Genomic DNA, 14,758 nt, shown 5'->3' with positions numbered 1-14,758 from the left:
TTATAATGGATTGATAACGGGAAGGGTATTGTATGTAAACTGAGGGAGGGTCGGGTGGTCTGTAAACTCTGAAGTACCAACCAATGCGGAACAGGGGAGGGAAACTGCAGCCGGGATTTTGGGGGGATATAAGCAGGGGCTTTTTGCCTTATTATGTGTGCCTGCCTTTAGGTCAAACACCCGGTGTTGCAGTATCGTTATTAAAAAAAATGCTGTGCTAAGAGATCCTGCCTGGGCCTATTATATTGGCAAAATAATTGTTTCCTACAGATCTGGGGGCTCGTCCGGGAGTCAACGTCGTCATCTCGGGGGTCCCGATAGCCGGAGGACGGGAAGGCGCGCCCCGGTGATTTCAGCGGCCCCGTGGATCGCCAGTGGGGACTCCAGGAGAGACCGGCAGAAATCCTGAGGCTGCACTGAAAAAGGTGGATCTCTGCAAACCATAGAGGGAAGAGTAAAGGAAGTGGCAGGCACAATACAAGCGACCAGGCAACTGTGCACGGAGCGAGGTAAGGAAATTGTTTCCTACAGCGAGAAGCTCGGCCCGGAGAGCGGCGGCTCCGCGCGCCCCCAGCCCGGCCCCCGGCCGGCCCCGCGCGGCGCTGCCGTCACCGGCTGGGCGGGGCTCTGCGGCGGCGCCGGGAGCGGCTCCTTTGTCGGCGGCCGCGCCGGGGGCGGTGGCGCCCGGTCCGCGAGGGGTGCGGCTGCCCGGCCGTGCGCGGCCCTGCCCTCCGCTCCCGCCCTCCGCGGGGCGGGCCGGGCCGGCGCTCCGGCGGTGCGAGCATGTCCTCGAGCAGGGCCAAGAAAGTGAAGATGGCCACCAAGTCCTGCCCGGAGTGCGACCAGCAGGTGAGGGGACAGCGGATCGGCGGCCGCAGGGCTGAAGCGGCGGCCGGGCCGGCCCCGCTGCCTCTGCCCACCCTCCCAGCCCCGCTCTGCCCCGCTCAGGACCGGGCAGGAGCTGCGGCGGGGCAGCGCTGGGGCCCGCGGGCGGAGCTGTGGGTCGGGGTCGGCCCCAGCTGGCCGCCCGGAGCTGGGGCCGAGCCCTCGGCTGCGATCGGTGCCGGGGCTGCGGAACCCGCTCGCTCAGCGCTGCGGTGCGGCCGAGGCACCTCGGGGCGGCACCGCGGGACGGGCCAGCGCCCGCCCGGCTCGGCCGCGTCCGTGTGCGGCGGGAGGGACGCGCAGCCCGCGCTCACTTGGCCCGGGGTCGGGCCGTGTCCCGCGGTGTCGGTGCCGTGTTCCCCGGGGCCGGGTCGGGCCGTGTCCCGCGGTGTCGGTGCCGTGTTCCCCGGGGCCGGGTCGGGCCGTGTCCCGCGGTGTCGGTGCCGTGTTCCCCGGGGCCGGGTCGGTGCCGTGTCCGCCGGTGTTGGTGCCGTGTCCCCCGGGGCCGGGTCGGGCCGTGTCCCGCGGTGTCGGTGCCGTGTTCCCCGGGGCCGGGTCGGGCCGTGTCCCCCGGGGCCGGGTCGGGGCCGTGTCCCCCGGGGCCGGGTCGGGGCCGTGTCCCCCGGGGCCGGGTCGGGCCGTGTCCCCCGGTGTTGGTGCCGTGTCCCCCGGGGCCGGGTCGGGCCGTGTCCCGCGGTGTCGGTGCCGTGTCCCCCGGGGCCGGGTCGGGCCGTGTCCCGCGGTGTCGGTGCCGTGTCCCCCGGGGCCGGGTCGGGCCGCGCCCGGCCCCGCCGCCTCCCGTGGGCGCCGCTCCGTGTCTCGGTTGCGGTTCCTCCTTTGACAGCAGCTGCCGCCTGAGCCGTTGGGTTTGAGGGCAGGGGGGATGGAACTGCCTCCGTGCCGCTGCGAGGCGATGTTTATATGAAGTGAATTATTGCTGCCTTTGCAGTGTACTTGGAATGTGGATTAAATACCGCGTTCTCTTGCAGGGTGCTGTAACAGCCTTATTATGCTGAAGGGACGTGCAGAGTCGTTTGTTTATGCGCTAGTATTGTTTAGTAACAATGTCATTTATTAAAAGCGTAATGAACTTGGTAATTTATACCGTGCAGTTTCTCCTTTGGATGATGAGGTGCGTAAGGCTGCTCAGGAGAACCCTCAGTTGTGGTGTTTTCTCATGGAGTGGTTTAGAAGCACCGAAATAGAGCCTGTCACTGCGGTTCCCACTGTCTGGTCCAGATGTACGCGTGAACTGCTGCTCGTGTCTCACCGCGCTTTTGTTGTGCGTACAAAAAGGAGTTAGGCTTCAACATTAACAGCAGCTGATCCGCACTGTTACTGGATCGTGAGCTTGTGGGCATTTATGCTTTTTTTGCCGGTGATGTTGTTGCTATTAAAAATGGGGCAGTTTGTTCCAGCAGCTGAACAATAGCACAGCCCTGCAGGAAGCTGCCGTGGGGCCGGCTGGGGGAGACGCTTCCACGCTTTTCTGTTATTTGAGCCTGAAACTTGACTGGTGTATGCTATGCTAGCTATGCTTAAAAAACAATCTCTCGTTTTTCTTATTAAAAAAATTAGAAAAAGTCTTCTTATTTGTTCAGATGTACATAGTTTTTATAGTGTTTCTCCTCACCCCAGAACAGTTTGGAAGGTTAAGCTGTGTGGGAGCATCCTTTCGTGTTTTAAGCAGTAGATGAACCACTGCAAATGCTCCCATGTTAAGTGTGTCACTTAAGTGCTATTTCTGAGGATGAAAATGGTGTGCCAAGTTCTGGTGATTCAGCTGGCGAAAGAAAAAATTAAAATGAGTGAGAAGCTGAAGATGAGAGTGGTAGGTTGTGTGTTGGTTTTTTGGGTTCGTGTTTTTTTTTTTAATAAATGTCAAGCCACCAACAATAGGAAGATGAAGTAAGCAAATGTTACAGCCTTTTAAAGCTGAAGCTGAAACTTTCGCTTTGTTCTGTGCTGTAAAACTCACACATATGATATGCATAAGTCAATGTAGATTTTATCTCAGCAGCTCTTCTGTGGCTAAAACGAGTCAGTGTGCAGATGTGTCCTGCCCTGGCACAAGCGTTGCTCACAGGACCTTGTTTTTCAGTACCAAGTGTTTGAGAGAGGACAAGAAACTCTGGTACAAGTCGGCCCTTTGCAGAACGTGGGGAAGCTCTTGTGCAACTCTGAAGTGGTTGTGTCCTGTACTAGTGTTTCTTAAGTTCTTCCATGAACAATTTGCATTTGTTTCCCATTTCTTCTATAGCAGTGGCACGCATGGAAATATTTAGACAGCCACAAATATTGGAGCACAATATTGAGTAACACTTTAAACTTCCTCTGTTGTAGTTTTGATTATGTGTAATTGCCATTTCAACTTTTTTTTTTTTAATTAATTTAATTTTTAAAAAAAAGGGTTTTGAGGATATTTTCACAACTAAAGCATGGCCCCTTCAGGGAGCCTGAAGTATTTGCAGTCAATCAGAAGAAATAATGGTCACTTCTTAATTTAGCTTCAGTTAAACATCCTTTTTTGAGAAACTCAGACTATTCTGGTTAGGTAGATGTTAAACAGCGTAAAGCAGTGTTGGTAGGATTGAGATGCCTTAATAATTATGTGACAGGATGTTAGCAGTGTAGGTCTTCGAAGCATAACTGATACCTTTCCTTAATCCCCTCCAAATGACAGACACCTACATGCCAGAACTGTCACATGAGAACAATATTGTTCTGTTTAAACACAGTTCATTGAAAAATACTCAGTCTGCTCCAGTCCCTGTGGCTGGTTTTCCTCAGATTTTTTTTAGGCTGAGTCCAGAAATATAATTATTGGAGAGACCCAGGTGTTAAAAAATGGGCTTAAACGGAACTCCTGTATCACCTTAATACAGACAAACTATCTGCTAGATAGTGGGTTTTAGTGCTCTTATACTGACTTATGAACAAGGAGGGAAGTGTGCACACGAGTCTGCTAAATTCTGAGCTTTAAGGCTCAATAAACCTCGACTAGAATTGTTTTTATTATGTCAGTGTCTCCATGAAGGGAATTCAAAAGTCTCTAGTTATATAAAACCTATATCAAAAGTCCATATGTAAGCTATTCCTAGGGGGAAGTTCAGGAATTAAGATGTGCTACAGAAAGTGAAATAATGTTTATTCTGAGTAGCCGTTCTCCTTTAAAGCCATGTACTAACTGGCTGGAACTTGGTTCTTGTGCGCGGTGGGTTGAACTGAACCATCAGCCGTGGTTCTGTGCTCCTGCCTGGTTCGGAGGGCACCGCCAGACTTGTGGGGACCTGTCTTGAACAATTACGCTTGAGAAATTACCTCCTGCTCTTTTTGTCGTGCTTCAACATGACTTTCTTTAATGTGTGATAATCTCTTCCAGATCTCTGTTTAAACTTGCTTCGATTTGTGTTTTCGGTCTTAAGCCTAATCAAAGCAATATGTTGTATTCCGTACTATCGAAGATCTGAGAAGATCTTGGCTTGAAGGGAAGGCAACGAGGTTCGCAATTTATCACTATTCCTTCTTTTAATTGCTCAGAGTGGGATTTTTATATTTCTCGTGTTCCAGATTTTCTCGCCTGTTTTTAAATGGCCTGACGTGGGTGAATGCGCTGCCCCGGCTGCTCGGGAGGAGATTTGCTTTTCGAGTTAACCAGGTTGATTTGCCTTTCCAGTTAACCAGGTCCTTGTGCGTTTTGCTCCAGGCTCCGTTGTGCTCCTGTTTCGAGCTGCTGCTGCTCTCTGAAGGAGCTGCTTTCAAATGCTTCTGAAAGTGAATATTCAGAATGGACTGACTGTTTTAACTCATACGTTTTTTTAAGTAAATGAAGGAAGCAGAACTGTCTGACTGATTCGACTGGGGATATTTGAGAGCTCTGAAGATGAATTACTTTTCTGTTCTAATTCACTCCTGCTTTAGTGGTCCCACTTTCCCCCAAACTCGTGTGTTTGTAGCATGAGGTGGTCACAGCAGCCGCACGTTTCGAGCTTGATTTGTAGTATCTCCATAAAGAGAAGGCTTGGTGGGAGATTCACAGCACAATCTGGTTTTACTACATTGAAATACAATTGTAGTACAGACAAGTGTGCAGCGCAGACTGAATTTGAAGAGGTATCTCTGAGGACAAAACGTGAGTTACTGGGCTTTTTTCCTTCATCAGAGAGGAAATTTGTCATAATCTGAAATGCTCTGAAACGTTTGTCTTTTGTTTTCCCAGGTTCCTGTTGCATGTAAATCATGTCCCTGTGGCTACATATTTATTAGTCGAAAACTTTTGCATGCTAAACGTGCTGAGAGATCGCCACCCATCACAGGTAATACTCACAGAGGTGGGAAGAAGGGCATAACAGTTCTTTCTCTTTATTTATTGGAGGCAAAGGATATAGAGTATTTTACTTCCCTGTGTAAACTGACTCTTGTCAGTTCACTTTGTGTTGAATTTGTGCACAGTAGACTTTTAATGTGTTAATTTTTCTTGAATTTTGAGGGTGGGGAAGCTGTTTTTTTCAGTCTTACTTCCTTTGCACTTGTGATGTTGGGCATTTATTCTGTGTATATTCTAGCTGTGCATATTGCTCAATATGCAAAATAACTCCTTACAGAAAGCTTTCTGTTAATCCTATTTTTGAAGCTAAATGTCTAGAGCTGCCAAAGGGGTCAGATTTAATGGTACGTGCTGATTGAAGCTGGGCTTTCTGAAAGTAAAAATCCTCTTTTTTTGAAGAAGTCATGCTGAGTTGTTCTTATTCAGGAGCACCCAGGTGTCACTTTGTAAAAAATCGATCCTATGTTTGATCTAAAACCAGGAGGGTCTTGCATCTCTCTGCATGGTTACATTTAAATATGGTGTATTTTTTGTGTCTAACTTGTCTGTCTTTTGCTGTTGATGGGCACAGGGAGAAGTGAGCTGAGTATACATTCTGGCACGATTAACGTTCTCCTCGTGTTCATTTTTATCACCTCCTCCAATTCTAGCAGGAATTAGTCAGAACAAGCCCCTCTCAGGGAAAGTGTTCTAAAAAAAATATCAATCTGATTTATAATGTTCGCTTTTTGTAGGCCTGGTAAATAATTTCTAAATGGAAACTAAGCATTTGATATTTTGTCTCACTGTTTTGAAGGGTATGTGCAGCTTACCAGCTTGCAGGGATTATTGGTATCCGACATTATGTGAGAGAGCTGAACTTTGGGGATGGAGGAGGTGAAGCGATGTCTGTGGTGCTGTTTGAGAGTGGGGCCTGATTTCCTTTCCCCCTCCCCGACTGCTGGTGAAGTTGTTACCAAATGCAGCTGGAGGCCATAGTCTGGTAGAGCAAAGCTCTTGTCTAATCCGTGTTTGTGCAGCGAGGGTTGCCAGGCAGGTTGTGAGACACTGAAATCTGGATGTGGTCCCGGGCAGGTGGCTCGTGGTGGCCCTGCTTGGGCAGCATGGCCTCCGTGGTCCCTCACTACCTCAGCCTTTTGGTGCTACGGTGAAATACAGCTTTTGTATTAGCATTAGTGACAATTTACCCTGCTGTCCAGTCTGTCCCCTGTCTCTATACAAGATTAGTGGGACAACTCCAGCAAAAGAAACCACTTCCACAGGAATATATAGTGGGAGACCATGTGTGCCTGTGTTGAGCTCCTAAGATACCTGCAGCTTCTTTTAGAAAACGTTGTTCCATGTTTTTCAACAGTATAGCTGCTGCAGAATTGTGCTGCAGCCTTGCAAATGTCCAACTAGTCTGTTGGATAGTGTGCTGGGGTGGCTGTGCTGTTTTCAGTACCCAACCTCGTTAATTCATCCTCGATTTACAGATGAAACTCATGTAAACATTGTGTCCAGTTGTGGCCCCTCAGTTCCAGCAGGACAGGGAACTGCTGCAGAGAGTCCAGCGCAGCCACCAAGATGCTGCAGGGAGTGGAGCATCTCCCGTGTGAGGAAAGGCTGAGGGAGCTGGGGCTCTGGAGCTGGACAAGAGGAGACTGAGGGGGGACTCATTCCTGGGGATCAATATGGAAAGGGGGAGTGTCAGGAGGATGGAGCCAGGCTCTTCTGGTGACAACCAGGGACAGGACAAGGGGCAATGGGTGCAAACTGGAACACAGGAGGTTCCACTGAAAGGTGAGAAGCAACTTGTTGGGGGTGAGGGTGGCAGAGCCTGGCCCAGGCTGCCCAGGGGGGTTGTGGAGTCTCCTTCTGTGCAGACATTCCAACCCGCCTGGACACCTTCCTGTGTAACCTCATCTGGGTGTTCCTGCTCCATGGGGGGATTGCACTGGGTGAGCTTTCCAGGGCCCTTCCATCCCCTTACACTCTGGGATTCTGTGAAATACTTTTATTTTTTTTCACTCCGGTGTGTAGGGAATAGTACACTTGTTCAGCACTAGGACGTGACGAGGCCTTGTCACAGGCTGGCTTTGGGGACGGGGATGCTGCGTGATGTGGTGCTTGCTGATGGTCTTGTTGGCTCAGCATCACCATCCGTGTGAGCAGCAGGGGAATTATTTCATTGTCAGTGTTAAAAGAAGACGAAGAACTTTGCTGTTGGCCTATATAACTTTTGGCTGGCGGAAACATGCCATGGGCTGTCTTGATGGCTGTGATCTGTACAGTTTTTTCCATCTTACAATGGGAAACTGAACTTTCTGTATACTGGCAAATATCTCATGTTGCTAAATGCATTTCAAGTAATTAAAGGTTTGTAATCAAGAAGTGTCATTCTGCATCTGACACCTTAGTTTCTACGTGGATGTTGTGCAGATGTAATTGTTGTGTAAAGGTATAGACATGTAAGCACTTTTGCTAAGAGATTTAAAGAAAAAAGGTGGTTGGATGTGGTAAGCAGTAAGAGTGAATTAGGAACAAAGATGAAAACAACCCTAGATCACGCCATCTCTGTTCATTTGCACAGACAACAAGAGTGAGGCCAAAAGGAGACGGACAGAGAGAGTTAAGCGAGAGAAGATAAATTCTGCAGTAAATAAAGACTTAGAAAACCGCAAGAGATCCAGGTCTAACAGCCATTCGGATCACAGCAGGCGAGGAAGAGGAAGACCTAAGAGCGCCTCAGCCAAAAAACACGAGGAAGAAAGAGGTATGAGAACTGGAGAAATATGTTCATTGGGTTTTCTTTCCGTATGAATTATTTTTTTAATCAATAACCCTTTAATAACATTCAAACCATTTACGTAACTTGACTGGTTCAGAAAATACCCGATATCTTAATATGGGGAAGGGACTGTTTCACATCCGTGGAAAGCTCTGGTTTTATGTTTGTGTCTGACTAGAACTAACTGCAAAGAATGAACCCTGTACTTTTAGCTTCCAGATCAAGTTTCAACATACAGCTTGACAGCTGGTGGACTGTACTGCTCAGCAGGTTTTTCAGTTTTGTGTTGGTTTGAGGTACCGCTGCTCTGTATCAAAGGACAAATGATATAATGATGCCTGTTATCAGGGGGTGATTAGGATGACTGGATTGCTTAAAAAGTTCATTGAAACCTTTTGGAGGGACAAAGTAAAAACGGCACTTTAGTCACTGCTGTGACCTGAATTTTCGCCCCATGTTTCTACAGAATAATGCTTTAGAGGGAAGAATGTCTCCTGGCTTGTTAAGGTTCCTTGGTGACCTGCTGTTCTTAGTCTTTATACAAAGAAGAGACTGTTGCACACACTACATTAATTTTGCAGCCATTCAAGTATGTGACTGTCATAGTATGTGATCCTAAGCTTAGGATTCCTGTTTTTTCAAAGCCTATTGACCCTGCATTTGCTATCTATGGTTTTGGAGTTTGAGGCCTGAATAATTAATCAAAAACTTAGCATAGACTTAAAAAGGCTGGAGGGTAGATAGGAGGGGAAGAACAACACTTCTTATAAATATGCAGAAGATCTCGTTCTTAAAACTACTAAAACCATCAAGCATACCTTGTGGTATAACTCAGAAGTGCAGTTGTTTTCTTCCCTTGCCACCTTATTTGTTAAAAAAATGGGTGTTAATCTGTGTTGCAAAGCGAGTTCCTTTAACTTTTTGAAATCAATTTTGTTGTCTCTGCTGTTTAATATAAATCTATTTGTTCTTATACTTTGTTTTTATAGGAAAGAAACTTTAAAGTGAGATTTCTTTGTTGTTTTTAGCGCTTTGGCTGTGGAAAGAAGAGATGGAATTTGAATTATCTATGTTGTTTGGATGACAGTTGCTTTACTATAATAGGAATACGTTTATAATATCCAATATCTTCACTGTTGCATATGGTTTGTTGTTGTATGTAGGATTGCAGAGCTTCCCTATTTGTTACTGATGCAAGCTGGACTTTGTCTGGCATCTGTACGATCAGTTCTGGGCATTTTACTGCCAGTTTAGTTCACACACAGCTTTAGTTGGAAATGTCCTGCAAACCTGTTGGTTTGCCTTAGAAAATTAAATCTTTCCTGTCGCCTGAAAAGGAGGAAAGCAATCTCAGTGATCAAAAGAAAATACCCTTTCTCTTAACACATGTTTTATAGTCTCTGGAAAGCAAGAATTTTAAAGCATGAGGGGTATTTAGACAATGTGTTTTCCTATCCAAAACTAGGCTGAATATTTTTAACCTCTTGCTGCATACTCTGCAGTGTGACAGCGTGCCAGCGCCCTGAGCTAGAAATAAAGATGCAGTGAGATCTTTGCACACGAGTGCACGTGTGGTGTTTTCCCAGTGTTTGGTGGTGTGGCTTTTTTAGAGCTGAATCTCCTGTGAGGACATTGTCTCCTTGTCCTGTCCTGCCCTCCCTGTCACTCAGTGCTGTGACTGCCACTATTTCTTCCTTGACGTGTCCTGGAGAGCCTGGGCTGACACCACATCACATTGCGCAGGAACAGACCCAGGTTCCAGTATAAGTTGAGGAACGAGCTGTTGGAGAGCAGCGTAGGGGAAAGGGAGCTGGGGGTCCTGGGGACAGCAGGGTGACCATGAGCCAGCACTGGGCCCTTGTGGCCAGGAAGCCAATGGGACCTGGGGTGGGTTAGAAGGGGGTGGTCAGTAGGTCAGAGAGGTTCTCCTGCCCCTCTGCTCTGCCCTGGGGAGACCACACCTGGAATCTTGTGTCCAGCTGTGGCCCCTCAGTTCCAGCAGGACAGGGAACTGCTGCAGAGAGTCCAGCGCAGCCACCAAGATGCTGCAGGGAGTGGAGCATCTCCCGTGTGAGGAAAGGCTGAGGGAGCTGGGGCTCTGGAGCTGGACAAGAGGAGACTGAGGGGGGACTCATTGCTGGGGATCAAGATGGAAAGGGGGAGTGTCAGGAGGATGGAGCCAGGCTCTTCTGGTGACAACCAGGGACAGGACAAGGGGCAATGGGTGCAAATTGGAACACAGGAGGTTCCACTGAAAGATGAGAAGCAACTTGTTGGGGTGAGGGTGGCAGAGCCTGGCCCAGGCTGCCCAGGGGGGTTGTGGAGTCTCCTTCTGTGCAGACATTCCAACCCGCCTGGACACCTTCCTGTGTAACCTCATCTGGGTGTTCCTGCTCCATGGGGGATTGCACTGGATGAGCTTTCCAGGGCCCTTCCAACCCCTGACATTCTGGGGTTCTGTGAATTGTCTTTCCTCCTCACCAGTGCAGCAGACCTTACTGGATAGGAATAAGTTGTCTTAGGCTGTTTCTTACTTTTGACTTATTTCTGGTTATGTCAAGCTGGAATGTGTGTAGGCCACTGTGGTGATTATTGGGCAGATTAAAAGAAAAAGAAAGTTGACGTGTGTCTGTCATAAATATACAAATAAATTCAGCAGAGAACCCATCATTTTACAAGTAATTACTATAAAACAAGTTAACATTGACTTCTTCCTTTTCAAGTGCCTTATGAAATTGGCCTAACTACTACATGTGGAGTAATTAGTGGGAGATTTTAGAAATATTCCTCCTTTACTGAACCTTCTGCTCAATAGTGTTGTTTGCATAAAGGCATACTAAACAACTTTAACTCTTCTACTGTGGTTAAGGTGACTTTTGTGTGACTTGTTGCTAATCCTTGTATCAGTCCGCGTAGTGTTGAAAGTCAGCTCTGGAGTGCAAGATGTAAGATTAGTGTTAGCCTTCAAGCAAATTATTTCCTCGCCTATTGTGTATTTGTAGGATATTTTGGGTACACAGCAGGTAATCTGTTCACTTAAAGACCACTTAAAGCTGTGAACATCTTCTGCCTAAGGCCACCCGTGAGATCTGCATCTTCTCTTGCTTGCGTTGTGCTCTTTTCATACCCAGCGTGCTTGTTCCCAGTTGTGTTCGTGCTCTTCAGTGGTTCTACTGTGCCCTTCGTGACTGGCTCAGGTTAGAACCAAGAGCTGGAGGATTCAATAGCAGTTAGCAAGAACTGGAGAAGCAAAGGGGCTTTTTAAAACAAGCTGGTTTTCCTGCAGCTTTAGTAAGAAGGAATGGAGAGGGAGGAAGGAGGAGGCTGATGTGGGTGGAGGGGATGTGGCACAACACTGAGACCAAGAGAATATTCCTGACATGTTTCTCAGAGCCATTTGGTGACCCTGGGAAATAGGACCGTCTCACTGCAGGCTTGGCTTGTCAAAATTCTCACTTAATTCCTTCGTCAGAAATTCTACGCTATATTTTGAAAATAGAAACTTCATAATAATATGATTCTGATTGTTGTTGTGGTGTGTGTTTTGTTTTTCTGTGTGTGACTGTGATACTCAGCAAGACAGGTTCCCAGGCTGCCTTGTTAGCTGGGTAACAGCCTTGATTATATTAAAACAAACAGAACAACCCTCATATGTTGGAGGAAGTGGTATTTGTTATTGTGATCCTGTTACCATCAAATGAGACTCAGTAAGCATGGCCTGGAGTCTTACTAAAGCATACCCGATACTGAACAAGGTGGGGAATCTATTTATAAAGATACCTACATTTCAGTAATCAGGTAAAACTGAAGTTCAATTAAATGTATTAATCCAAGTTTTCCTTTTCCAGTAACTTCCAGCTGTATTCCTCATACAGTTGCTTGCCCAGTGTGCACATTTGAAGCAGTTTACTATCTCAGGTAGTGAACCTCCGAACTTTGGATTTTGAATCTACACAAAATGTGTGAGAGGGAGGATCCATGCTTGATTTATACGTAGATCACAGTTTTAAAGGCTGTGGGTTGCAGGAGATCTGGGGATGAGAGTGCCATGCTACAGAAAGACTGAATATTTTCACCTACATAGCCTCAGTTGTATTTCAAAAGACTTGGTATTTTTAACGTGTTGCAAAACTGCGTTGTGACTCTGTAAGACAGTCTTCTGCTAATAATAGAGAAGTGAGTCAAAACTACTTGCAGATAAGGCTGTGAAGTGGAAAGTTTTAATAGTGTCTGTAGAAACCACAGTATCCTATGAGTAGCATATGATAAAATGTCAGGCAGATGCAAGTCCTCACTACTTACTGGTGAGAACTGGAATTGTCTTAAGAGCTCGCAGAGCTGTGTTAATCCTGAGACTGGTTGATATCAAGATTTCGGTTCTTCAAAGCTGATGCCTCTCAGAACAAGCCAGTAATTTGGGAGGACGGGGAGAAGGGAAACTCGAGAAAGGGGTTTTTTTTGCTAAGAAGTCTGCAATCTGTTAATAGCAACGGGACGGGGGGGGGAAGTATTTTTAATTTTGCTGGGTGGTGACATATTTGGGTGGTGGCTGGACTTGTTTGGATCGGGAAGTATGAAGAAAGGGGAGGGGTTTAGATGTGCGAATAGAAAAGGCTGATGTGGAATAAGCAGCGTGCTCGGTGTCCGTGCTCAGAACAGGTTGGTTGTAGGAGGTGGGAGGACGGGGAGCAGCCCAGCCTGGTGTTGGGATAGAACCTGATCTGTCTGCAACTGCAGGGCAGCGCTCGTAGCGAAACTCCGTTCCTCAGCTTTCATTTCAAACTCAGTGCACTGCAGAGTATTGTTTTGTGTAGCCAGGGAACAAGAAGAAACCATTTACGTTCCAGATATCAAACATGCTTTGATTTGTTTTATTTTGCAAGGGCAACTTTTTGTTTTCAGACAAAAAACCTGATGCATCTTGGTGTGTGCAGGCTCCTCACAAAGCAATTTTACTTGCAGGGAAAGGTGAGCTGATGTGTGATTTCAGTTGTCTTCAAGTCTTTAAGTAGAAGGATTTGTTGCTATGTCTCTATCAGTACTGAATCTGAACGCAGAGATAAAGGATTTTTCAGTTTCTCCCTCTTAGTTGTGTAACACAAGGACTTGACTTCCCGGGGAAGGTCGTTGGTTGGGACGGTGTCCGTAGCTGTAACACAATCTAGAGCCGAATCTAAAAATGTTGTTACGATGCGGACCCACGGAAGGGGTAACCGTGTGAGCAGCAGGAGCTACGAGATGCTGGGAGCTTTTCTCCACGTGGTGCTTTCTGTTGTTTTCCAAGTTTGTTGTTCCCCCTCCCCTGGCTGGCTGGAGCGGGACACGGGCAGGCGTGTGTCCATCTGTCCGTGGGACAGAGGGACAGTCAATGAGTCTTGGACACCAACCAAGGTTCTCCATGCATTCCTCTCTGTGTCTGCAGGCCTGGTCTTCTGCCGACAAAGCGGGGGTTTATGGCTTGTTTTTTGTGTTTGTTTGGTTTAATGAGTTGTGTCAGCTGCCCCATGGCTAGCTAAACTGGGCTATTAATAGCCATGATCTGGGGTAAGTGGTATTTATGAAAGTATTACTGTGTTAGTTTGGTGATACGCTATAGTGTGACTTAGTGTACCTGAGCACTTGGAGGCGTCTCGGTGCTCATGGTGACAAATCGGGAACCTGCCTCGTGCCACGTGTCTGCTCTGTGGTCTTGGACGCTGCTGTTGAGCTCTTGGGTTCTCTTAGATGTAAAATAGGGGGACAAACGTCGTATTTAATGAGGATATGGTGGAATATCTTTGTTTCCTGGGCTGGGAGGTGTTTAAGTAAAAGCCAAAAAAAAGACTCCGGAACTGGAGGAACACTCAAACTCTTTTGTGTCAGGAGTCAGTGTAATGTTAGTGACTCATTCTTTGTCATGAAAGAACAGAAATTCAGTCGTGCTTTTAGATGACTAATTCTGTGACTCTTTTAGCACCTTGGTGTGCCTCCATTCCTTCTGCTCTCTCTCAGTCCCTCCCTGCACATGAGTTGCTTGTCTAACTTCTTTTCAGTTCCAGTTCTCCCTTCCACATAATGTATGAACTACAACATAATCTGCTTCTAAAAGCTTCTAATAGTGACTTTCTTTTCCTTCTACAGAGAAACAAGAAAAAGAAGTTGACATGTATGCTAACCTTTCAGATGAAAAGGCCTTCGTATTTTCAGTGGCCTTGGCGGAAATAAACAGAAAAATAATCAATCAGAGACTTATTCTGTAACTTGTAAGCACAATGTGATGTGTTTATATGCGTATTCCCAAGGTGGCGTGGACTCTCGGGAGGTGTGTTGTCTTCACCGACCAGGACCGTAGTATTTCGGGTTAAAATTCTGCTCCTGTTCTTGGAAATCGAATTCTGTCTCTGCAAGTCAGAAAGAAAGTGTTCACAAGCTTGTGCTATGACACACCAGAAAGCAGATGTGTTTTACACCTTGAAGACAAACGCACAGAGAGACTGCGCCCATTTCAGAGCACTTCTTTAAAATTTGCTGCCAGAAATGCAATATTTTAAATATTTTCAGAAATAAATGATTTTACTTTAAAAATTATATATTTCAGATTTTTCAGCTATATTGCCGTTTACGTATGTACAGTTCACATAACTTTTTAATAAATTGATATTCCAATATTTTATTGAGCTGTGAATTAAGTACATTTGTGATACATAAGGTATGTTGGCTTTAATCCTCTTAGAAATCTGGTATTCATCCTAGGGATGACTTTAGCTTTGCCTTTTTTTAAGAGGTGTAATTTACTT

General features: G+C 46.7%; 1 protein-coding gene across 1 annotated transcript; it reads left to right on the top strand.

The window, feature by feature from the left end:
- The first annotated feature begins 621 nt into the window (after positions 1 to 621).
- LOC309444902 (UPF0547 protein C16orf87) lies at positions 622 to 14,629 on the top strand. Its single transcript, XM_082063188.1, has 4 exons — positions 622 to 849; positions 5,105 to 5,201; positions 7,785 to 7,967; positions 14,103 to 14,629. Exons 1-4 carry the CDS (start codon positions 784 to 786, stop codon positions 14,219 to 14,221), a joined length of 465 nt encoding a protein of 154 aa, XP_081919314.1. The 5' UTR covers positions 622 to 783; the 3' UTR covers positions 14,222 to 14,629.
- Positions 14,630 to 14,758: the final 129 nt, after the last annotated feature.

This window comes from Streptopelia decaocto (assembly GCF_964273445.1).
Source record: "Streptopelia decaocto genome assembly, chromosome: 11".
Classification (NCBI taxonomy): Eukaryota; Metazoa; Chordata; class Aves; order Columbiformes; family Columbidae; genus Streptopelia; species Streptopelia decaocto.
This window is presented reverse-complemented; position numbering and strand designations above follow the sequence as displayed.

Excerpts from the sequence above, each read along its gene's own strand:
- LOC309444902 (XM_082063188.1), top strand. The coding sequence starts at position 784 with ATGTCCTCGAGCAGGGCCAAGAAAGTGAAGATGGCCACCAAGTCCTGC. Across the intron at positions 5,202-7,784 it reads GAGATCGCCACCCATCACAG|ACAACAAGAGTGAGGCCAAA; the intron begins GTAATACTCACA and ends TCATTTGCACAG. Across the intron at positions 7,968-14,102 it reads AAAACACGAGGAAGAAAGAG|AGAAACAAGAAAAAGAAGTT; the intron begins GTATGAGAACTG and ends TTCCTTCTACAG.